A 26,701-nucleotide genomic window follows, 5' to 3' on the forward strand; every position below is an offset into this window, starting at 1 on the left:
AAGAGGCATGGAAGGAGAACTAGCACGTGTATTAATCACATTATGAAGTACTCTCGGTGCAGATTATAGTTTTCTACCTCTTTCTCATACAACAACGTGTACAGATTTATCGAGCTCACTCTCCGTATCATGAACTGCCATTAAATTTTGGCCATGATTGGAAGCAACAAATGCATGTTCATACGGAAAGACACACTCTCTACAATCTCACTAGCTTGAGCCACATGCATCGTAGCACCTACAATTTTCATGGCAGTTACAGAACCGTCCCCCGACCACTAGCAAAGCTTTTATGGATTTAACAACCTTAATTAACGATTACACGACCCTTTTTTCATGTGTCCACTGTTGAATAGTATTTTGACATGCATCTAGCCGTCTACTGTTTTTTTTCATTGCATATATTAAAAGATTTCTAGCATTCTCAAATGGCATCGATATAGAATAGTTGCGAGTTTTAATCGCAAGGTTAAGTATATCACATGCATATTTTAGTTTCTCACTTTTTTCTCCTGCAATGGCGTGTACAAATGGAGCTTATCTGCAGTATCGTGAATCGCCACTAAGTTGTGGCCATCGTTGGAAGCAAGAAATGACTCCTCAAGGTAATCAATTTCACTTTAATTAGTTGTTCGTACCTTGACATATATATATATATATATATATATATATATATATATATATATATATATATATATATATATATATATATATATATATGCGCCAAAAGTTCAAACGAGAATCATAAAAAAGCGAGAACTACGAGAACCTTTAATTTAAAAAGATTTTTACATATGAGTAAATTGAATCACTCATAAGTGTTGATGGAGAGTAAGAATTAGCATAAAATAATTTGAAAAAACTTATATTTTACCTATATAATCAAATATATAGTTTCTCGTTCACATGTGCATATTTGTTGTGAACATATGTACAAATTCATATAATTAACAATTTAACATGTAATTTGTGGTAATGAACATATGTTTGTTAATGATATGAACATTAGTTAACATTTGCATGTAATTTATGGTAATGAACATATGTTTGTTAATGATATGAACATTAGTTAATATTTGCATGTAATTTGTTACATTTAAATGCATAAAAACTATAAAATTAAAAAGTTCTCGTAGTACTCGCCTTTTATGTGGTTATCGTTTGAACCTGCCCCAATATATATATAACCTGCCCCAATATATATATATATATATATATATATATATATATATATATATATATATATATATATATATATATATATATATATATATATATATATATATATATATATATATATATATATATGTAAAACAAAAAGGTATTTGCTTAGGTGTAATTTTGTGGTTAATTTGAATTAATTATTCATTATAATTTAATATATACCTATAGATATAGATTTACCTATATATATATGCACATATCATATTTAATATATATATATATATATATCTATATATATATATATATATATATATATATATATATCTATAGTTTCTATTAAAATCCTATAATGATGATGTGCTAATTCTTTTATTAAGAAAAAATCAAAAAGAAAAAGAAAAAATCTAAACCCTTAAGCTGATGTCATAAATCTATTTATTTTACAATTAAAATAAATTAATAATTGTATTGTATTATACGGAGTATCTGATGAATAAAATAGCAAACCCTACAAAAAAAACACGCCTCCCTCTACCTCTTCACCTCTGCTTTCAATCCAGACAATTGAATCTTCATTCAATCCAAAAAATCATTATCTGCACGTCTGATTGATTTATTTGCTTGATTTTTGGGTTTTTTTTGTTAGGTTGCAAAAGATTTTGACTGGGATATTTCGATTTCATCTACCATTAAGGAAAAGAGCTTGACTGGGATATTACGATTTCAAATCGACTATTATGGGAAAGAGTTTGACGATATGTTATAAGTTGAATTTTATCAAAATCTAAATTGAATTTGTTTCAAATTGTTTTCAATTTCAATCTGATAAATTTTATTACAGTCTATGCCAGTTTTCAATGTCGGTGAATTTGGAATCACTTATAAGAAAATGAGGTTTTCGTGAATTTGGCATCACTTATAAGAATACGAGGTTACATATTAATATATTTCAATTTAACTGCAATTTCATCTGATAGTTTCAAATCTACTGAAATGTTTTTGAACAATATCGATTTCGATTTATACTTTGAAGCACAATTCACATTACATCTGTGAACTAATGCATATATAACGAATTAATAAAAAATTATCTTGATTTTAGTCTACCCTTATATATACAAAATGTGGCATTGCAGATGATTGTATCAGTTTCGAGAAAGGTAATTCTCAAATATTAAAGAACCTCCCACTTTGTGGGTTGAATTTTTATGAGCATTTGATTGATAGTGGAGGTGGCAAACTGTACAGGATGGTTAAAATTAAAATGGGTTCCCTTCAAGATGGGTATTATGGGTTAAATCGATATTACATGCCTGAGAAACTCAATTTTAACACCAACAAGGTTTTTGAACCTAACTCTTTAAGGTAAGATTTCACATCAATACGTTATAGCTTCCAAATATACATTGAACAGGTAGTCAGTGCAGTTCACCAACTTTTGACTGTTAATGGTGAATGCCGCTAGGTTGAAAGGTTAGTAGAATGGTTATTGTTTAACATAGTTTTCTTATCCGTTTTGCTGGCTTTACAAAATAATCTTTTGCATTTTTCTTATTTACAGAGGTGGCTAAATGGGCTGACATAGCACCTTCAGCAACTGGGCTAAATAGGCGGTCATTAATATTATTCCAAACGTGTTAAATGAGCTTCTGTGGTTTGATTTTTATGATAACCGAGTCAACTCAAAGAAGTAGCTTAGCATTATCAAAAAGTAATGTCCTTAGTTGTCTTGATGTAGCATTTGTTATTGAGTATGTAAGTCAATAATATTTTATAATACAACTACTATTCTGTAGGTCGGTACCCATGATGACTGTGTCCAATGCGGCGTCAGATGGGCCAGCGTCAGACGTGCTGGCAGAAGGTGACGCCCCTGACGCCATTAACGGGGCATCAGTTTTTGACGCTTGGGGGCGTCAGTCGAGGTTTTGACTGAAAAAAGGGGCTTCAAATGGTGTGGTGGCTTGATCTGATTGGGTGGGGTAATATATCCGTTACCCAACGGATATATACCCGTTTTTTGGGTTTTTTTTATAAAAAAAAAAAAATTCAATTTTTACTCCATTTTACTCCTATTTAAACCCCAACAATCATATCATTTTTCATACAATTCATTCTTTTACTTATTTTACTCTATTTCTTTCTACTTATTATTTTTTTTACAAAGGTCTATTAGTTTATAAATGGGTTCGAGGTTACGGGGGTCTAATTCTGACTCCGAAGATTTGCGAATTGTTCAATTAATTCAAGAAATAGAAGATGATGATTCAGAAGTCAAATCGGCACCATCTATTCCGAGAGTTAGAGGTTACATCCCTAGGGAACGGGAGGTTGCTGCACAACATTTGTGGGATGATTATTTTTGTGAGACGTCAAAATATCCACAAAGAAAATTTAAATGCCGTTTTCACATGCGCATACAATTATTTCTCCGGATAGGGCAAGGTGTTACTACTTTCCAAAGTGATAATATGTCAGAATATTTTACTTACTTTTCTCAACGATTTGATGCTATCGGTAGGCCTACATTTACTACTTTACAAAAATGTACTTCGGCTATACGTCAATTGGCGTATGGCACCGCTCCCGATATGTGGGATGAATATTTGCAAATGAGTGAGCAAACATCAATACTATGTCTAGATTACTTTTGTATGTGCATTATTACATTGTACAAAAAAAGAATACATGCAATCTCCGAATGCACACGATGTTGCTAGATTGTATAGTGCTCACGAGGAGAGACATGGGTTTAGGGGTATGCTCGGGAGTATAGATTTTATGCACTGGGAGTGGAGGAATTGTCCTGTTGCTTTAAAAGGACAATACACTAGGGGTGATCACAAGAAACCGACCCTTATGCTTGAAGCTGTTGCTTCTTATGACTTGTAGATTTGGCATGTTTTTTTTGGGATGGCGGGTTCCAACAATGATATCAACGTTTTGAACCAATCACCTATATTTAATAAACTTAAGAATGGAACATTTCCATCCGCACCATTTGAGGTAAATGGGCATGAATATAGCAAAGGATATTACCTTGCGGATGGTATATATCCCGATTGGGCAACTTTAGTTAAAGGATATTCATGTCCTACTGAAGAACCAACGATTAAGTTTACAAGATTTATAGCTAGTGCCCGAAAGGATGTAGAGAGGGCATTTGGGGTTCTTCAAGGTCATTTTCATATTATACGCATAGCTTTACGAAGTATGAGCGTTAACAGGATGCGAAGAGTGATGGAATGTTGTCTCATATTACATAACATGATACTTGAAGATAACGGCTTCGTACTTTCTAAATGGGAAGAAAGATTCACTACCGAAGAAATGGAAAATGGTATGGAACGTATACGAAACAGAGGACGGGATCAAGATATCATCGCAAGAGAAATAAGGGATCGAGATTTGCACAACCAACTCACCGAGGATTTAGTCGAGCGTATTTGGAACCTTCCACCGACTTTTTGCAATGCGAATTAGTTTTTTTTTTTTAATCTATGTAATCATCAATCTATGCACTTTTAAATTCTTATCAAAAATTAATTATGTATTTTTTTATTAATGTTATTTATTTTATTTTGTTGTATTTATTTACCATTTTAATGTAATTTATTTTATTTTGTTGTATTTATTTACCATTTTAAATCATTTGAAAAAATAAAAATAAAAACTGGTGGACCCTACTAAATTTGACACTGGCATTTGACACTTGGGGTTATTGGGGGACAAAATTTGACACTGCCATGTCACAGACAGATGCACTTTTTGAGCCAAAAAGTACAAATCTGTCTGTGATATCACAGGCAGGGTTAGAAACAGTCTAAGAAATAATGTAGCAGCATGGTCATTGAAGTAAAATCACTTGACAACCTTAAAGGTCGAGATGTGTGCATTTACATGTATGTGCACTGTCTGTTTATTTTATTATCAGTTCTACAACTTATTTAAACTTTAGTTCGTTAGCGTCACAAAATGACCGGACCAAGTTTTTGGTTTGCTCTTAAATTGTCATTCATTATTAGATTTTTAGATACTCGAGCCTTATGTAATTCAAGTTGGTTTGTAAGTACTTGAATACACTTTAGACAAATACAGGCTCATGACCGAGACCAAGAACATTGGAGATACTGATATATTATGTATAAATATAAATTCAAGTTTATATGTTGAACCGTCCGTGAGGGCTTACGTGGTTGTGGATTGTTTGTTGTGTGCCAACAAGCAGAATAAATTTGAATTGCTGATAAACTGACAGTGAATCATATTTATTAGCTACTAATTTATTGTCAATGTTTATGTTTATTCAGGATGCTCTAGAGCCATATATGAGTGAAAGAACTCTTGAGGGTAATTGGGTAGAGCATCAACTTTTATATCCTTGGATCATTGAATCTCTTCAGTTAAAGGATTTCAAATTGAGAGAAGTTCTTAAAATCAGGTGAGCATGTTTAAAGACATGAGTTACATTTAAGTTAAAACAAATTATTAGATCCAAGATTCGAGTCACAACTTATAATTATAGTTTAGATAAAGTTTAATAATTCTCTTTCTGGAGTATGATTACAGAATGCTAATTGTAATACTACATCATATTCCTAATTGAGAAAATAAATGTGATTAATGGATTAGTACTAATAATATATATGGTTATTGGATTTGTATCTCAAGTACGTATTCTAAGGCTGTATCCATGTTTATAATACAAGTTCTCAATGAGTATTATATTATATTTGCATATATAACATACACTGTATTTAGAAATACGGATGGTGGTAACGTACTTACTTGATCACATTTAAATCTATTATTTTATATTAATAATTGCAGTGATTCAATGATCTTTAGTTTTTATCTATGATTACATGATACGATTAAATAATTTGTTGAACGATTACTTGGTATGTTCGTCTGGCCGAATGTGTTTGTTAATATGTGTTATGCCTCAACATGAGCATAAAGTTGGACTTACAAACTATAGCTATTGATGGCTTTGTTTTTTAAACCATATGTTGTATCACTAAACTCTAATGGTGTTTACTACTTTTTATGAACTCGCCACGTTGAATTTTTTTTTTATATATAATGTAACCAGAAATTTTTTATTGTTGTGCAGATGTTTATGGCGTGGGAAACCTACATTGAGAGTCGCTCAAGTGAAAATATATTGCTATGAGGGAAGCAAAGTTCATGTTTAATCCAAAAATGGTAAGATACTTATTATGGATCAAATGGCTAATCTTGAGTTGCATATATTATTTTTAATCCCTATAATATATTTTTGTAAACCAGTTGTGCCAAAACTAAAAGGGGTTAAGAAGAGGTTTGATATACCTGAGGAAGTTTAAGAATAGGTGATGCAGATGCAGATATAGTATTCTCAATAGTATTTCATAATTAAAATTTGACAACTAACAAATACAAAGACGAATGTGTGATTCATGTAAATTGTTTCCAAAAGAGCTAATTATCTTTGTGATGGTTATCAATGTGTGAAAAATTATATTTCTGTACAAATTTAACTCCAGTAATATCTAATAACTGTTAGTACTACAAACTAAATGACATTAATAGATTATTATTATATTTTCTTTTCTTTTGCTTTGTAATCAAACGAACATATTAATATATATAAAGCTATATTACTGGAAGCATCCCAATTTTGATAACGCCCATACAAAAGTACCCGTAAAATCGCATACCTAAAACATATTATTTAATTGTTTCATTTAAACAAACTCGTGGTTTCACGGGTCATTTCACTAGTATATATATAAAATATTATATATATAATATAATATACATTTTATTAAGAATGAAAATATTATAAATGGGAACCGCTCCAAAAATATAGGAACTGTCACTTTTATAATCGATTTTGCTAAAATATAAAAACCCATAAAAAGTGTCCACTACGATTAGATAAATCAGATTAGAAAAATGCATCATTACTCCAATTGAAAAAATGCTTTAAGCATCCATGAGTAGTCGTTCATATTTATTGTGTATGAATTGTATATGGATGTATGAATTAGAAATTACATATATAAATCTACTATTATTATTTTTATTACTATTAATAATAATAATAATAATAATAATAATAATAATAATAATAATAATAATAATAATAATAATAATAATAATAATAATAATAATAATAATTATTATTATTATTATTATTATTATTATTATTATTATTATTATTATTATTATTATTATTATTATTATTATTATTATTATTATTATATGTTGATTATATTAATTAGTTATAATGAGAACCACTTTTAAAATTTGTCAACACAATGAGTTCTTAAACATTTTAAAATTCACCAACATCGCAGACTCTTAAACTCAAAAGAATAATTGTTTGAAATATATATATATATATATATATATATATATATATATATATATATATATATATATATTGAAGATCAAGAGAGAAAGTTTAAGTCCTTAAAATATAACTATTATAATATTGATTATATATATACATGACGAGTCCCCCGAGTACATTTATTTTGATGAAATGACTAATAACCTTTCTACAATTAAACTCGCAAGTTACACTTTTATTCAAAAGATAATTGTATATAATAATTGTAAAATAATATAACTTAAACTTTACTAAAGTGTTTTTATGAGACACGTTCTATGATAAATTTTCAATAGACTCATATTTTCTTCAAATATTACGTAGTATATAATTTATATATAATTAAAAAAATATTAATTTGTCAATACCACGGGTTCTTAAACTCAAAAGAACTTTTAAAATTACATTATCACGGGCTCTTAAACTTTAAATAATTTTTAAAATTGTCAACACTACAGGCTCTTATATAATTCTTATATTCTTTCTATTTTTAGTGTCGCTATATACATACCAATATGAACCACAAAATAATTTTTTACACGATTTTTTACACACACGTGCAACGTACGGGATCAAAAATCTAGTGTGTGTATATATATATATATATATATATATATATATATATATATATATATATATATATATATATATATATATATATATATATATATATATATATATATGCTTAAAATCAACCTTACCCCTTTCGGAAAATTATGTTAATATGTACAAAATTTAGCTACTTGAATAAAATTAAAAAGACAACAGGATTACACTACAATGTAATTTGATATATTTTTAGCACAATAAATCATCATCATTTGGTAAAAAGAAAGATCATCACAAAGATTCGACAACTATCATAAATTTCAAATCTAAATTCCCTAGTGCATTCAATTTTCTAGTTATAGGCGGGTCTTATTTAAGGTAGGATAGGTTATTGCCCTCAAAATTTTGAATAAGAAATAGGATTTCTATCCATTTGAATTACGAAGGTTTTAGTTTTTGAATAAATTAAATCGGAGATTTCTTATGAAGAAAATATGATTAAAACGGTGAAGGTTCACAAATGTATTTATAATTAGATATTAATAAAAATTTTATTATATTATTTATAATTAGTTATTAATTATTACTTCTTATATTCTTCGGGTGATCTCTTTACTAAAAAAAAATTATTACTTCGTATAGTAATAATATTATTATTGTTTATTTATTATACAATAATAATTATTATTATCATATTATTATTTATTTATTATAGTATTTATAAGATAAAAAGTTGGGAGGTAATCTTCACACATCACGTATTAAAGTCGATTATGAGTACTCGACCTCGTCTCGAACGTCTCGACCTTTTAAGGCCCGACTGTCTCGACCTCGTCTCACGTCTTTTGCAACCTTGGTTTCTTCCTTTCTTTTCTTTACACAATCATCTTCCTTATGAATTACGTATGTAACACCCCGTTTTTCCCGTATATGATTTATAGGTGTATTGTGTATGTACGATAGGCGTATGAAGGGTTCGGGACATGTTCGGGTGTTGAGGTCTTGTATGCAAGAAAATGACTCAGATCACGCCGTGTGTCGCGGCGCGACAAATAAGGTCGCGGCGCGGCAATCAACTAGAATTCAGATCAGGAAGTGTGGTAAATAAGGCACCAGACTCAGGCAAAGGTCGCGGCGCGCCCATTAATGCCGCGGCGCGGCATACTGCACGAACTGGCACCAGATTCTTGTAATTTTAAATGAAGTTCAAGGGCATTTTGGTCTTTTCACGTTTGAGCCAGATTTGAGGCTTTAACCTCATCCACTCATTCATCTTCTTTATTTTCTTTTTCCTTTTCTTTCCTATTTTCCTCTCAAAACTTAAAATCCTCAAGTGATTCAAGTGGGATTTTGGAAAGGAAGAAGCAGGTTTTTATCTTTGGCGTAGTTGACAAGTTTGTTCTCCTTGTTCCTAGCTACACGGTGATACTAGTTGTAAGCTCTAACTCCAAATTTCATTTTCGTGTTCATCATTCAAATTTGGGGCTTTTGATTGTATGACTCATGGATGGAACCCATTTAGTTGTTAATTGGAGATTAACACCAAGATTCGAGTTTATAAGTGTTAAAGGCGGGTTTTGGGTTGGTTAATGATTTAACCATGTTTAAGACTTGTAAATGGTGTACAATCACTAGCATTAGTGATTATTGGTGTTTTGGAGACTTTTAGGGTTTTCGTGGTTGACTAATTTTGACTAGAGTCAAAATTAGGGTTTGTTGAGAATTATAACCCGAATGTCGATTCGTTGAGGTTTATAAACTTAAAATGGATTAAGTTGATGTATGAAACCGAGTTAAACATGTTTTGGTGTCAAAACTTGTAAATGGTGAGATTTTGACCTTATGGGTCAAAATTAGGGTTTATGGGTGATTTTGAGAACGATAAGTGTTTAACACTTGTGTTCGGGTTTAATTGGCATATTAGGACCATTATCACTTGTGTTAGTGATTATTGGGTAGTTTGGGCGCGGTTTGTCCTTGGAAGTGCATTTGGGTCGAAATTGCACTAAGTGTCGAATTGGGTTGGTTTGTAGATCCAATCTAAGTGTGTTGTTGAATTTGTGATAATGGATTAGGTACTTTCCATTGACGAGTTGCGGATTACTTGGAAGCATTTCTTCAAGGCGACAAGGTGAGTGTTAATATCCTATATGCATATGTATGTGTAGGATGGGTGCGGGTCGGGTGAAGTGGTTCTCGGTCATAGAGCTCACTTCACATATAGGTGGATTGATGGACTTTTGTATAGGTCCAATTGGCACGTTTGTGCGTTTTGGTTGACCACCTTTGGCGAGGTACACGCTTGTGTGTACGTTATCACACGTGGTTGTGATTTGGATGTTATAACCCCAATGGCGAAGGGTTGATATTGTTTCGAAGTGGATGACCCCGATGTGGTTGATTTTATAATCCCGTGACCGTGGGTTTTGATGTTGAGAAGTGAATCGCGTGTAGTTCGGATTCATGATGACTCGTGTAGTTCGGTCATCTTATTGAGGTAGTAATCTCGTGTGGTTTCGGATTACTAAGGCTCGTGTAGTTCGGCCAACCTCGATGTTGTGAAGATAGCAATCTCGTGTGGGTTCGGATTACTAAGGCTCGTGTAGTTCGGCCAATCTTCATTGTGGCGTTTGGTATTCGGTAATGGGTTAAGGGGTTAACCTTATTCATTTTATATTGTTATATATATTAATGTAATGTTGTGTTGTAGCTAACCCTCCGAGTGTAGCTTATTGGCGTTGTTCACATCGTCGTTGGTGAACTTACACTTTGTTGATATCTTTAGCTTGTTGCTTAGAGATAGTACGGTATGCTTAGTGTATTTGCCTTATACATGGATGCTTCGGTATGCGGTATTTGATATTTGTGTGGCGTGTCCATTTTATACATATATATGTATGTAGTATATTTTCATTCACTAAGCGTTAGCTTACCCTCTCGTTGTTGCTATTTTTATAGGTTCGCATGCTTGACGGCTCGGGTAAGCTTGGGGATTAGAGATCTTGGATAGGTTGCTTAGAAGATCTTGCTTTTGTATTCGATTAGGATTTGGGTAGCGTAGTCCCAAATCACCTTGCTCGGTTTTCGTTGGAAACTAAACTAGTCGGGTCGTGTATGTCCGTTTGGACAATTAACTAATGTATTAAATGTTTTAAAGTTATTAAACTTATTATGGTATTAAAGATGTTTATGGAAACACAATTGGGACCTAAAGTATTATTTAACGCGTATTAAAAGGAAAAATTTTTATGGGCCGGTTTTAATACGGGTTGGGTTGTTACAAGTGGTATCAGAGCATGGTCTAAGGGATTTACGCGACTTGAGATAGGTGCCTAGACTTAGACTTTTGTGTGTGCTTATTTGTTGCGGGACTTGTAGGGGAACGGGTCGAAACGGGTTATAGTTAGTGCCTTGTTTGTAGGTGGACTAACTCGGATTTTTGGCTTGCGTTGTGATGTAATTCTTGCGTGTGTTTATATCGCGTGGAATCGTCGTTGTGTTGGTTATATCATCGAGCGAGGTGGTCATTGTACTAACGAGTTGAGACGACGTGTGGGCGTAATAAGGACTTGCAAACCTTATTACGGGTGCAAATCGTGTCTAAAAAGTGATGTACGACGAGTGTTGAGCAAGATGGGGAGGTGTTATGCGTGTTGTTTTATACGTTCGTGATCTAATCTCTTTGCATTCCTTAGAATGGCGACGGGAAGTGGGATCGAGACGAACAATGCTGAGTTTAACACTAGAGTTGCGGCCGCCGTTGCAGAGCAAATGAGTGCTTTTCGAGAAGAAATGGATAGGAAGTATTCCGAATTTCGGGGTAGTAGTGAAATGGAGCGTTGTCTTAAGAGCTTCATGAGGACTAAACCCCCGATGTATGATGGGAAACTGGATCCTTTGGTAAGCACAACTTGGATCTCGGATGTCGAAGGGTGTTTTCGTACTATTGAATGCCCTCCTGAGAAGAAGACGAGACTCGCTACTAGTTTGTTGCGGGGTAGGGCAAAGGATTGGTTGGATGGTAAGATTGATCTTGTCGGTGGTGAACCATTTATGGCGTTATCGTGGGACGGGTTTAAGAAGGAATTCTTCGAGGAGTTCCGGACTTCAGCCGATTTGTCGGAAATGCGTAATGAGTTGCGAAATTTGCAACAGGGTTCTATGGATTTGAATACTCTCAAGATGACCTTTATGGCGAAGGCTCATTTTTGCCCGTAGTATTTGGGGAATGATAATTTGTTGATGCAAGATTTCTATCGAACCTTGAATGATGACTTGAAAAATAAGATTAGCCGGGGTCACGCAAAATCGTTTGCGGAATTATTCACCGTGGCTAGAGGTTTCGAGTCGTATACGCGATCAAAGATTGGTGAACCTTCAAGTGAGAGAAGGGTTGTTTCGTATGGTGCTCCGAGTAAGAGGACTAAGGGTCCGAGTGTGAGCACGGGTGGTACGCGGACGGGTATACCGGATTCTAGTGCATCTAGATGTTACAATTGTGGCATGAGGGGTCACAAGTCTTGGGAATGTTCGGTACCAAAGAGTGATGGTATGGTGTGTTTCAATTGCCAAGAAGAAGGACATCGTAAGTCGGAATGTCCCAAGTTAGCGGGGACGAGTGCTTCAAGGAGACGTTAAGGTACGTTTCGTTTTAATAAATATGTCCTTTGATTATTTATTATGCGCCGTTGAGTTTGAGTTTATTAAATGCATTGTGTTGTGCATGTTGTTGTTACGGGTGACGTTACTAATGGAAGTACCCAATGGTGACGTTGATTGTCGGGCGAAGGGCGTAAGACTTGGTGCCACCAAGCATTCCTTAGTATCTGGGTAATGTTTCTACCAAGCCATGGAAATGGGTTTTGGTGTTTTGTTGTTAAGCGCGTGTTCGCTTTTGGGTGGAGGTCGATGAACCATGAGGTTCGACGTGTGGGATGAAACCCGAGAAATCGAGTGTTGATCTCGATGCATGTTGGTAAAGGAGTCTACGTAACGCGACATTAGGTGCCTCTTTTATACCTACTAGCATGGTGTTCGACTCCGATTGTGTTGTGGTTACATTGTACATAGGGTACCGGAGTGAAACCCTTAGGTACATGAGTGACTAGGTGGAAATTGACAAACTAGAGCAATTGGATGATTGCGAGGGTGTGGTTTGTGTAATCGTGGTACACTTTTTGTTCGAAGTGTTTAAGGATTGATTGAAATCCTTCGTGTGATCAAGGCTGGAGCAAGATATGGTGATGGGTCGTGTGAGCCCAATCATTTGTAAAGTCTACCTTTGGTAGCATTGTACGGTTGTACGAGTTATGGATATGGGATGTAGTTCCAAGTGGGGGAGTTACACTCCCGCACGAGGAAGTTTTAGTGCGAGATTTCGGATGATGCTTTTGGTAGATTACAATTTCGGATAAATTGTACTTATGGTTTGGATTTGAATTATCACCGAGGTGGTAATGTGGTAAATCTCGTTGAGAGATAATGGACGTGTTTGGTGAGCAAGGTGAAATCCTTCGGTTAAGGGAGGTGTGTGTCGGATTCTCTTCTAGAGAATTATTGTTTTGTGCCTATGTTTGATATAGGTGGTTCTTGCTCGAGTGTGTGAATGGTTAGTGGTATCTGTTAGGATTCACTATGGCGTAGCAGAGCGCGATGTTACGCTACTCGTCGTTCGAGGCCAAAAGGGCGTTGATTGATGAAGCATGACTTTCGGAGTCCGCTGACTTCATCATGGTATTGGTGATTGATGAAGCATGACCTTTAGGGTCCGCTGACTTCGTCATGGGAGTATGCGATTGGTGGAGCATGACCTTCGGGGTCCGCTGACTTCATCATGAGCGAGGTGTTATATCGGTGAAGCATGACCGTTGACGGGGTCCGCTGACTTCATCCGGTGTTAAGATTGGTGAAGCATGATCTTCGGGTCCGCTGACTTCATCATGGTAGTGGATCGCGTGTGGTTTCGGATTCACGATGACGCGTGTGGTTTCGGTCATCTTATTGTGGAAGTGAGTCGCGTGTAGTTCGGATTCACAAATGACTCGTGTGGTTTTGGTCATTGTATTGAGGAGTGAGTCTCGTGTAGTTCGGATTCACAAATGACTCGTATAGTTCGGTCATTCCTCCGGGATAGTGACTCTCGTGTAGTTCGGATTCACTAAGGCACGTGTAGTTCGGCCAATCCCGATTGTTGTTGTGGTGAAGGTAGTGAGTCGCGTGTAGTTCGGATTCACTAAGGCGCGTGTGTTTTCGGCCAGCCTTCGTGTTGTGTGATCTGTCGGTTGTTTTATACACCGATGGTGGGGTCGTAAGGACCATGTTGTGGGAACTATCGGTTGTTTTATACGCCGATGGTGGGGTCGTGAGGACCATGTTGTATGATTAGTGATGCGATAGCCGTGCTTCGCTCACATGTTGCTACGGGTGTGACAATAGTCGATTTTGTACACCTTGAGATTTGCGTTTCCATAGTCGTTTTGGGCGCTATCGGTTTTAGCCGTTGGATTATGATGTTACGGTAGTTGCGTATTGGTCGTATTGCGCACTACAAGGGATGTATAGTGATTGGTGTTATCCGTAAGGATTCGTTTGGTTCGGTCTTCATCGTTTCGGATTGTTGACCTTAGGTTGAGACTTGGTTGCTTTTAGCATTGTACTTGGTAATGGCACGCTAGAGGGTTGGTATCTCGGTTCGAGATTGGTTGAGAGTTTCCCGATGTGAGGGATTGAGCAAGTTTTAGTGCTCGGATTATGGAATTTGATCAATCGCGGGTGACGATTTAGCTGTTAAGGGTAACTCTTTGAGAAGAATTGTCTAAAGGATCATTGTAGACTTCGGTTGTTGCGTGTATTGTACGTCTCAGGATGCGAGCAAGTGTGTGACTTGTCATTGGATTAACCTTCGAGTTAGCGAATTTGTGGTAGAAGTCGGTTTGAAATGCATGATTCAACGACCATTGAGTGTGGGTCCGTTTGGGTTCGTGACTAGGATCACGAGGACGTGATCGAATCTAAGTGGGGGAGAGTTGTAACACCCCGTTTTCCCCGTATATGATTTATAGGTGTATTGTGTATGTACGATAGGCGTATGAAGGGTTCTGGACATGTTCGGGTGTTGAGGTATTGTATGCAAGAAAATGACTCAGATCACGCCGTGTGTCGCGGCGCGACAAATAAGGTCACGGCGCGGCAATCAACTAGAATTCAGATCAGAAAGTGTGGTAAAGAAGGCACCAGACTCAGGCAAAGGTCGCGGCGCGCCCATTAATGCCGCGGCGCGGCATACTGCACGAACTGGCACCAGATTCTTGTAATTTTAAATGAAGTTCAAGGGCATTTTGGTCTTTTCACGTTTGAGCCAGATTTGAGGCTTTAACCTCATCCACTCATTCATCTTCTTTATTTTCTTTTTCCTTTTCTTTCCTATTTTCCTCTCAAAACTTAAAATCCTCAAGTGATTCAAGTGGGATTTTGGAAAGGAAGAAGCGGGTTTTGATCTTTGGCGTAGTTGACAAGTTTGTTCTCCTCGTTCCTAGCTACACGGTGATATTAGTGGTAAGCTCTAACTCCGAATTTCATTTTCGTGTTCATCATTCAAATTTGGGGATTTTGATTGTATGATTCATGGATGGAACCCATTTAGTTGTTAATTGAAGATTAACACCAAGATTCGGGTTTATAAGTGTTAAATGCGGGTTTTGGGTTGGTTAATGATTTAACCATGTTTAAGACTTGTAAATGGTGTACAATCACTAGCATTAGAGATTATTGGTGTTTTGGAGACTTTTAGGGTTTTCGTGGTTGACTAATTTTGACTAGAGTCAAAATTAGGGTTTGTTGAGGATTATAACCCGAATGTCGATTCGTTGAGGTTTATAAACTTAAAATGGATTAAGTTGATGTATGAAACCGAGTTAAACATGTTTTGGTGTCAAAACTTGTAAATGGTGAGATTTTGACCTTATGGGTCAAAATTGGGGTTTATGGGCGATTTTGAGAACGATAAGTGTTTAACACTTGTGTTCGGGTTTAATTGGCATATTAGGACCATTATCACTTGTGTTAGTGATTATTGGGTAGTTTGGGCGCGGTTTGTCCTGGGAAGTGCATTTGGGTCGAAATTGCACTAAGTGTCGAATTGGGTTGGTTTGTAGATCCAATCTAAGTGTGTTGTTAAATTTGTGATAATGGATTAGGTACTTTCCATTGAAGAGTTCCGGATTACTTGGAAGCATTTCTTCAAGGCGACAAGGTGAGTGTTAATATCCTATATGCATATGTATGTGTAGGATGGGTGCGGGTCGGGTGAAGTGGTTCTCGGTCATAGAGCTCACTTCACATATAGGTGGATTGATGGACTTGTGTATAGGTCCAATTGGCACGTTTGTGCGTTTTGGTTGACCACCTTTGGCGAGGTACACGCTTGTGTGTACGTTATCACATGTGGTTGTGATTTGGATGTTATAACCCCAATGGCGAAGGGTTGATATTGTTGTGAAGTGGATGACCCCGATGTGGTAGATTTTATAATCCCGTGACCGTGGGTTTTGATGTTGAGAAGTAAATCGCGTGTAGTTCGGATTCACGATGACTCGTGTAGTTCGGTCATCTTATTGAGGTAGTAATCTCGTGTGGTTTCGGATTACTAAGGCTCGTGTAGTTCGGCCAACCTTGATGTTGTGAAGATAGTAATCTCGTGTGGGTTTGGATTACTAAGGCTCGTGTAGTTCGGCCAATCTTCATTGTGGCGTTTGGTATTCGGTAATGGGTTAAGGGGTTAACCTTATTCGTTTTATATTGTTATATATATTAATGTAATGTTGTGTTGTAGCTAACCCTCCGGGTGTAACTTATTGGCGTTGTTCACATCGTCGTTGGTGAACTTACACTTTGTTGATATCTTTAGCTTGTTGCTTAGAGATAGTACGGTATGCTTAGTGTAGTTGCCTTATACATGGATGCTTCGGTATGCGGTATTTGATATTTGTGTGGCGTGTCCATTTTATACATATATATGTATGTAGTATATTATCATTCACTAAGCGTTAGCTTACCCTCTCGTTGTTGCTATTTTTATAGGTTCGCATGCTTGGCGGCTCGGGTAAGCTTGGGGATTAGAGATCTTGGCTAGGTTGCTTAGAAGATCTTGCTTTTGTATTCGATTAGGATTTGGGTAGCGTAGTTCCAAATCACCATTCTCGGTTTTCGTTGGAAACTAAACTAGTCGGGTCGTGTATGTCCGTTTGAACAATTAACTAATGTATTAAATGTTTTAAAGTTATTAAACTTATTATGGTATTAAAGATGTTTATGGAAACACAATTGGGACCTAAAGTATTATTTAACGCGTATTAAAAGGAAAAATTTTATGGGCCGGTTTTAATACGGGTTGGGTTGTTACAACTTACACGATCGATTATCCAACTTTTGCAACGTTAAGCCTCTTCGATCAATCATCGTCAAAAAAAAAAAAACAAAAAAACATCGTGTATGTCTGATACGTGTGTTCAATATAGATGAACCCGAAACACGACCCCATCGATATCAAACGGTAAAGAGGAATATTGATTCCGATGAGGAAAACGATAGCTGGGGAAAGAATAGAAGAAATAAAATGAAATCATGTTCAGATTGTAGATCGGAGAACGATCTTTTCAAATATGTGATTGTAATCTGAAGAAATTGAGACTATTTTTAGTAGATCTGAAAAAATAAGTAGGCGAAGCCGTGTCTTGGGGAAGAATAAGAAGGGATGAAAAAGGTACAGGAAAATCAAAATACTACTCGTATAATTATAAACTGATTTATCCCTCATCTGTTGTTTCCCACATACATATACATATAAGCTCACAACTAATCAAAATGGGAGGCGATACTCACACACTAATTTTTGATCTATACATACCTAATTTACTAATATATCCTTAGTTACAATAATAGTAGTTCAATTCCCTAAATAACTTTTAGGATATAATTATAAATTTTATAGTAAAAGTGTGTATGGATCGAAAATTAGTGTTTGAGTATGACCTTTCAATCAAAATAAGGTATAGGAGCCTATGCCTTTCTTAGAAACTATTCAGTTTTCCTACTTTTGGTAAGTTACTATTAAGACTTGATTCCTTTGACTTATTTATTCTTTATTATTTTTATATTTAAATGTTGATGTGATAATACGAAGATTATTCTTTTATTATTTTTTTTGGGGGCAAAAAACTTGAAATTAAATATAAAGTCAATTTTCACAAACAATGAAAATTGCAAATACAAGGGGACCAGAAGCTGGATTACAAATTGACATGTCCAGATACATATATCAAAAAGAAATAAAAAGCCCAACGCTTATACTTGCTAGCCTCTATTACAATTTACAATAAGCAAAAAAAGGAAATCAGAAAAAGGCTTCAGTAGAGATTGAAGTGCATAATATGAATTTGCATAGCGGCCACCCTACAACCACTTCACAATAACAGTAACCATGGTTGAACCATCTAAATATGAAATTGAAAATTTTCACACAACTTTGCAATGATAAGCCACTGGATCACCTTTTAATAAATGCGCGACAATACTCCGGCTTAACACGGATACGAACAGACAAACAATACCTCATCCATATAGAAGACGTTCTAATTGTTGGGTAATCTTGAACCCCGAAGTCTGGCCCGTTATTGATAAAAAAAAGTCCAAGTTGCAGTCGGTTAGTAGGTCCATGTTGAAGTCAAATAGGAGTAATCAATACCGTAGAGTTTCAAGAAATAAAAAGAGAGTGGTGCATATAGAGTGCCGATTCTTTAGGTAGTGATAAATTGATAGGTATGTTATTAGGATGGAACGTGGGCATGTATGCATGTATGTAGTTAGTTTATATTTGATAGAATATAATTAGTCTAGGGGAGTTTAAATTGCATGAGGGTACGTTGGTATAGTGCAAGAGTGGGTCTCATGTTGACCAAGTTTTTAGGTAGTTTGTTAGTGGGTCAGTTTACTTAATTTGTAGTATTTAAGAAATGTATTGTACTCAATTAATTAACGTAGCAGAGAATAGCAAAATGTAGTCATGTGTGGTTTTGTTCTCCCATTTTATATTCAATATATTTGAGTGTATTTTGGGTGTGTTTCTACATTTGTTATGAAACATTAGCAAGAAGGAACTTGTATGTTCCAACAATTGGTATCTAGAGCAGGGAGTAAGTTCTGATTCCTAGCAAGAAAGAAGATAGCAAGAAAGAAATGATTGATTGCAATCATATGCAATCAAAGCAAGAAAGCATGTAAAAGCAGAAAAGAAGCAGCAGTTTAGCAGGGATGATCACCATTTATTTGATCATCAGAAAAGCAGACAACAATCTGATCAAAGCAGGAAGATCAGATGAAGCAGCAGTAGCAGTGTCAGTGATTTGTAAAAAAAATCAGCAAGCATAAGCAGAGCAGATTATCAGCAGATAATGGTAGCAGCAGTTAACGCATCGATGCAGCAGGTGATCACAATCGGTGATCAAAAGCAAGCAGCATGTAGCTTGCAACAGGATTGATCAAATTTTTGATCAAGAAGTTAGCATGTCAGCAGTAGAATGACAGTCAGCATAAAATATTAGGTTGGAAGTAGAAAATTTTTGCAGTCATTAAATTCGCATAGCAAGTAGCGAGAAAGTAGTTAGCAAGTCGAAAGAGGCTCGTTTCAAGATTACGGGGGTGAATGTTGGGTAATCTTGAAGCCCGAAGTCTGGCCCGTTATTGATAAAAAAAAGTCCAAGTTGCAGTCGGTTAGTAGGTCCATGTTGAAGTCAAATAGGAGTAATCAATACCGTAGAGTTTCAAGAAATAAAAAGAGAGTGGTGCATATAGAGTGCCGATTCTTTAGGTAGTGATAAATTGATAGTTATGTTATTAGGATGGAACGTGGGCATGTATGCATGTATGTAGTTAGTTTATATTTGATAGAATATAATTAGTCTAGGGGAGTTTAAATTGCATGAAGGATACGTTGGTATAGTGCAAGAGTGGGTCTCATGTTGACCAAGTTTTTAGGTAGTTTGTTAGTGGGTCAGTTTACTTAATTTGTAGTATTTAAGAAATGTATTGTACTCAATTAATTAACGTAGCAGAGAATAGCAAAATGTAGTCATGTGTGGTTTTGTTCTCCCATTTTATATTCAATATATTTGAGTGTATTTTGGGTGTGTTTCTACATTTGTTATGAAACATTAGCAAGAAGGAACTTGTATGTTCCAACACTAATTAAAGTCCAAGACTTTGAAGCTTTAAAACCCATCTCGTTGCTCCAATCGCACAATTTTGAGATTGCTAATGCTCCTTAAGAATGAAGAAATCTTCCCTCTAACACGAAATCATACCACCCGATCGATCCTGAGAGGAAACTAGATCCCATTAAATTTTACACCTCTCCATATTCCTCTAAGTAAACTATGAGACGTGTTCTCTACCATATTCTCTTGAATGTTTAGAACTTATTAAAAAAAGAGAACCCATACATCTTCCTTTATCTCTATTCCCAAGTCCCCTAATGTTCCAAGTGGAGATGTTCATTGTTTAGATTTAGTCGGGCGTTCGGTACCATCGAACGTACCCTCAAGGAACTTCCCGAACCTCAATTTCTTTATAATTTTTCTTAGGGTTTAAAATCTTACCATAGACTTTAATCGGTTTTCTTGCGAACTCTAGTGATTGTTCCTCCTGTTCGGTGTCATGTTGTTCCTCTAACTCAAGGTCTGCTGACCCAGACTCCTCTTCATCATTAACATCCCTTGCCTTTGCTTTCTTTTTCTTGTTAGCTTTTGCAGGACTTCGATGAGGAGTATAAGCTACTCCATTTTTTGCTAAAGCCTTGGATTCCAGTGAATTTTTCTTTATACCAAGCACATGATGATCTACAATCTAGTGTTGGACATCTGTGTAGATCTACAATCTAGCGCAGCGTGAAAAAAGTTGGGGGCATCAGGTCGCTCTACATCAAAGGCTGGGCTTTTGCTTCTCATCACATTAGCCGTGGGCTCCTTATCCTTTTCTGGCCCATTAACCTTATTCATATTGGACTTGTTTGTTAATGGGGAACAAACGAAAGTATTGTTGGTTGTCACGGATCTTGTCACACATCCGTCAGATTTGGTCAAATCTCTTTTAGGGCTACAAAACTGACTTTCGAGGTTGACATTAAGACTTGCTATTTATCAATGTGTTAAGTGTAGGAATTGAGTATCAGCATACTATATATTGACTTAGAGTTTAAATGGAGGCGATTATGTGATTAAATCGTACTTGTTTTGAAATAGACCGATTATGTTAGTTTGAGCAAAACTTATGTTATGATTTTACGAAACTGATATGTAGTGTAAAAAAGGCTTTATTTGTGGAATTATTTGAATGATATATATCTAAAAATCAATGTATACTTTCTGTGTGGATTTTGAAGATTTTTTTTTTAAAATATTAATTTTAATCAAATTTCTTGCAAAAATAGAAAAACGTTTTTTTTTTTTTTTTACAGAAATGGTAAAACCGAAGTTTGAAACTTCGGTCAATCTTCGGATTTGCCTGCTGTGTCAGTGGAAACCCTAAACCGAAGTTTGGAACTTCGGTTTTGGCCAAATCTAAAGTTTCAAACTTCAGTTTTGTGTATGCAGTATTTAAACCCTAATATACTTATTAACGCTTAGATTTGATACTTATTTTACAGTTATTTACGCTACTATTACATTAAATTAAATTCAATAATAACATTACAAACAATAAAATATTAATAGTAGTAATATGCAAATACAAATTTTTTGAACAACACTTTTATTAATAACCATCACACGGTTACATTTTTTTGAAAATAAAAATACATAACTAAAAACATCACATAGAAATTTAACACATAATTAAATTAGATGCAAGGAAAGAGGTTGATTTTTCACAATTGCTTTGTTTTTGATTAAATTCCATTCATCTTCCTCGCAAAGATGTTCGAATTTTCCTTTAGCTTCATTCCAAAACATCACGCCCGAGTGTTCTACCGTAGTGTTTTCTTTGAGCCACTCAAACACCTTCGAAATTGTCATCTGACTAACATCCACATTTTGAAAGTACTTATATTTGTACCCAGAGTAAAACTTGAATTGTCGTGAAAACTTACCATTCCAATAGACATTGATCTGAACAAGAATTGGTGACATGTTTACGAATTTAAAATTGATGTTTGGAGAAGAGAGTGATACATCCGTTCCTTCTAATAGATGTCGGTTTATATAGAGTAGTTTAAAATTGAAAAACCGGAATTTCAAAATCGGGTTTCAGTAAAAGGTAACAGTAACATATCTTTAATTGCTTTTTATGACTTGTCTAGTACCTGACAAACCGAAGTTTCAAACACCGGTTTTGCATGCTTTTTCTGATAGGTCTGAAACTGAACTCTAAAACTTCGGATTAATTGTACATGTACGCTTATAAAAATGAATTTTGATTGTTCATAAACTCATAACAAAAAATGGATCCGAAATACGTTTCAATTGGCGTGTATCATGGTTGTGATTTTGAATGGAATGATGAAAAAATGGAACTCTCTAAAGGGCATAAAATGACGTTTGATAACGTAGATGTTCACGATTTTAATATGGAGAAGTTGATAGAGTTCCTTCAAGAAAAGCTACCAGAGAATCCAACATCAATGGACATTTACTATTACAAACCAGGAGTTGCTGAATCCGAAGCAATGTGCTATGATGAAGAATGGTATACTTAGTAGGGAAAGCGTGTATACTTTCAGAAAATATTGACTTGTATATTTTATTTGGAGTTTTTGAAGACGCACTTGAGTTCGATACGATGTATGATAGTCATGGTGAATACTATTATGCACCTAAACCTTTTATAAATTAAAGTTACTTGTAGTAGATTACTAAAGTGCAATTTCATTATTTCAACAATACTTTTTATTCATAAACATAAAAACCGATTACAATTTTTATTCATAAACATAAAAAACGATTACAACAAACATAGTACAACAAATTATTACTAAAAACCTATGACAATCTAGTAGTTGGACAGGTATTTAATATGTGACCTTCAGCCCCTGCATATACCGGTTTTTGCTTTTCACGTTCATCCATTTGGTTCTTAATACGTTTTGATTTCTTCTTCCCCCTGTGCTTAATCATTCTTGATGGATCGGCCATAATGTCCCATTCTATATGTGCCCAGTAGCTCGCGTCTCTTAGTAGATTAAAATGATGGCTGTATTGCTCTCTCCATCTAGTACTTGTGTACTTTTTACTAATGCAGTTATTTATATCCTCGTTTAGATGGCTACACACGGAAATGACATAAGAGCTAGGTAATCTTTGGTGTTGCCAATTTTCACATGAACACTTTTTCTGTTTAAACTCCATAGTGTAATCGGTGTCACCTTCACCACTTCTTTGATAAGTTGATTGAACCTTGAACACACCTTGTTGTTCGTTATAACATGTTGTTTTGTATCTTTGAGCTCTTTTTACCCGTTCGTTAAGGATGTTAAACATGATCTTGGACAGTGGTGAATTACATTGCCTTGCTTCTCGACTTTGATCGTAGAAGTGTTGTCTAGTGTAATCAAATGTATAAGTACACGCTTTGATCGGCATCATACGGGCATGACGTAACACATTGTTGAGGGACTCAGCAATATTTGTAGTTGTGTTACCCCAATGACTCCTCTCTTTGTCCCTATACACAGTCCACTTGCCTAAATCAGCATCATGCAAATATTGCCAAGCCTCTATACTAGCTTGTTTGATGGATCTGAGGGAATTCTTGTAGAGTATTTGATTGGTTGTCGAACCGACTGTCCAACACAAGTGTTTGAGTGATTTTACTTTAGTATATTTTCTCAATAAGTTGCTATGAATTTGGCGCAAATAGTACCTATGTTCCACACCGTACGTTTGAGCACCCATTGCATGTAGGATACCTAGGTGTCGATCAGAGATGACACACAACTTTCCGTTTCCAAAAACATTTTCTTGGAGCATTTTTAAAAACCAAACTCAACTTTCGTTACTTTCTTCATCAACTAGTGCAAAGGAAACGAGTATAATTTGATTGTTAGCATTTTTCCCAACCTCTGTTAACAGCTTACCCCTATAACTACCTTTCAAATGGGTGCCATCGAGGCAAATGATCGGAATACACAATTTATATGCTTTAATGGCTGGACCGAATGCCCAAAATACAAATTTGAATGTGTTGAAACCTTCTTCATGTAACGACCCAACAAATTCGTCATTGACGGCGCCGTTAACTTAGGTCCCGTAACGTGGTCATAGTCCCTAAATGAGACACGCTTGACCAAAATTATGTCGCATTCATTTGAAACGTACAAGACTTACAAAGTTTAGTTTACCAAAAGGTTCGACAACAAGTTTAAAGTTTACAAAAGTTATAAAGTATAAATGAAATAACTTGCGACATAATAAATTTAAAATCATGGTTGCTATAAATAGCATAAGTATGTATGTATGCTTGACTCCAAGCAAGTAATCAGATTGTATGCATGTATGCTTGACCCCAAGCAAGTATGAGTGAACGCGAAAGCATGTATCAAATAGCCATTCATGAACCTGAGAAACATATAGAAAATTGTCAACAAAAAACGTTGGTGAAATCATAGGTGTATTTGTAAACGTTGTTTTTGAACCACAAGATTTAGTATTTCCATATTGTTGATTATCCAAATCGTTTGCATTCCAAAAGTATGTTCGCGAGCACCCAATTATCAAGACTTAACGTACCAAGAACCCCATCACAATAGTGTTAGAACATACACTATTTCTCGAAAATATATTTCATCCGAATAACGGTAGCGAACCGTCCGAATGAGGGTTTGTCAAACTCATATGGCCATACAATATAAGTTCTCGCTTACACCCGGTAAGTGTAACTAATGATAATCGAATTGAGGATTTTTGTTCAAACTCGCTGTGGAATGTTTGTTTCTTCATACTTGTGTTCAAAGCATAAAAGTATGTAGTGTAAAACTGTATATGTTTCTCATCCCATGATTTAAAGTATAAAAGTTGTTGCAAGATGGGACTATGATCTCACCTCGAGTGCACGAGTATAAATGTACTTCACAAAGTAAACGTGTGCATGAAAGTTGCTTAGCCTTGACCTAAACAAGTAAGTTATATCAAATACCGGTTATGACACAAGGTCAGGCGAAATGTGTTCAATTAGTCATATGGCTTGTTACGACTCGATTATATAGCATGTGAATCACGTTGTCAAGTTCCATGCAAGATTCAAGTATAAAAGCATGTTAGAACGATTGCAAAAGTATTTGGTTAAGTTTGACTAAAAGTCAAACTTTGGTCAAAGTCAAAGTCAATGAAAAAGTCAACATGTTCGGGTCGGGTCCTGAACTATTTTTCTAAGATTAGAAGTCATATATGAGCATGTTGGCCAAGTTTCATATCAATCGGAGGTGCATAGCATAACTAGAATTAAACGAAAACGGATATTTTTGGGCAGTCTGCCTCAGATGCGCCACATCCAGGGCAGATGCACCGCATCTGTCACTAATGCGCCACATCCAGAGGTGATGCACCGCATCTGTGTCTGTTTCAGCAAATTCTGGACAGTTTGAACACTTAGACGAATCCAACTTCAAACAACCATAACTTATGAACCGTAAACATTCAAAACACGTATCTTATATCGTTGGAAAGGTATTTTGACAAGGAATACAACTAAACACTTTTCATCAATCAAGTTCATCATTTACAAAAACAAAAACCTCATCGAATGATCGTTAAACGTTCAAAATCAAAGTTTCAAGTTCATAATATGCAATCCTTGACTCGGGAATCCAATCTACACATACGATATGCTGTTTCGAAGGTAATTAAACATACAATACAACTAAACACTTACTAATAACATTTCATGGCATTCAATGCATCAAAAGTTCATTTCAAAGTTCATCAAACCCTAACCAAAATCATAAATTCAACCATTTTGCAAATGAAGCTTTTCTAAATCAACCTACACATTAAAATGAAGCTAATGATGCTAGTAACACATTTAATGCATGAATTTTAACATTAAAACAACATTTAATCATCTAAAATTCAAGATTAAGCACACCCATTTCAAGTGTTCATGCTAGTTACTCAAAACAACAAATCGAGCAAACTAAACACATATTCATGTTAGACTTGAGCCATAGACACTAACTAACACCATTTCAAGTCAAAAACACGAATTAGAGAAATCTAGAGTTGTAGAAATGTTACCCAAACGAGATGAAATTGGTACCAAAATGTAGAGGATAATGAGAGGATCACGAATATGTAATTTGTTTTAATGTTTGCTTGCTTGAATTGATTTAGATGATGATTCTTTGAAGATGTTAAAAAGAGTGTGTTCTTGAGCTAGAGAGGAAAAAGGAGGTGGAAGTATGAATGAGTGGATGAGATGGGGTTGACTAGTTGACCTAGTCAACTAGTTTGGCCCCTTGGCAACTTCGGTCCCTCGAGTTTGATAGTGGGTGCATGAATTAACCGAACGGAATATTTAAACACGCAAGAGTAAACGGGAGATGTTATAATCAAATAACGGAAAAATTAA

The 26,701-nt window shown here is 35.3% G+C and overlaps 3 protein-coding genes across 3 annotated transcripts; 2 read left to right on the plus strand and 1 right to left on the minus strand.

Moving 5' to 3' along the window:
• The first annotated feature begins 3,347 nt into the window (after positions 1–3,347).
• Positions 3,348–4,056, plus strand: LOC139900780 (uncharacterized). Its single transcript, XM_071883532.1, has 2 exons — positions 3,348–3,780; positions 3,848–4,056. Exons 1-2 carry the CDS (start codon positions 3,348–3,350, stop codon positions 4,054–4,056), a joined length of 642 nt encoding a protein of 213 aa, XP_071739633.1.
• A 21-nt stretch (positions 4,057–4,077) lies between these two features.
• On the plus strand, positions 4,078–4,647 carry LOC139900781 (uncharacterized). The gene has a single exon (XM_071883533.1). It carries the CDS (start codon positions 4,078–4,080, stop codon positions 4,645–4,647), a length of 570 nt encoding a protein of 189 aa, XP_071739634.1.
• An 18,471-nt stretch (positions 4,648–23,118) lies between these two features.
• On the minus strand, positions 23,119–24,105 carry LOC139900782 (uncharacterized). Its single transcript, XM_071883534.1, has one exon. It carries the CDS (start codon positions 24,103–24,105, stop codon positions 23,119–23,121), a length of 987 nt encoding a protein of 328 aa, XP_071739635.1.
• Between the last annotated feature and the right edge of the window lie 2,596 nt (positions 24,106–26,701).

This window comes from Rutidosis leptorrhynchoides, chromosome 3 (genome assembly GCF_046630445.1).
Source record: "Rutidosis leptorrhynchoides isolate AG116_Rl617_1_P2 chromosome 3, CSIRO_AGI_Rlap_v1, whole genome shotgun sequence".
Taxonomy (NCBI): domain Eukaryota; kingdom Viridiplantae; phylum Streptophyta; class Magnoliopsida; order Asterales; family Asteraceae; genus Rutidosis; species Rutidosis leptorrhynchoides.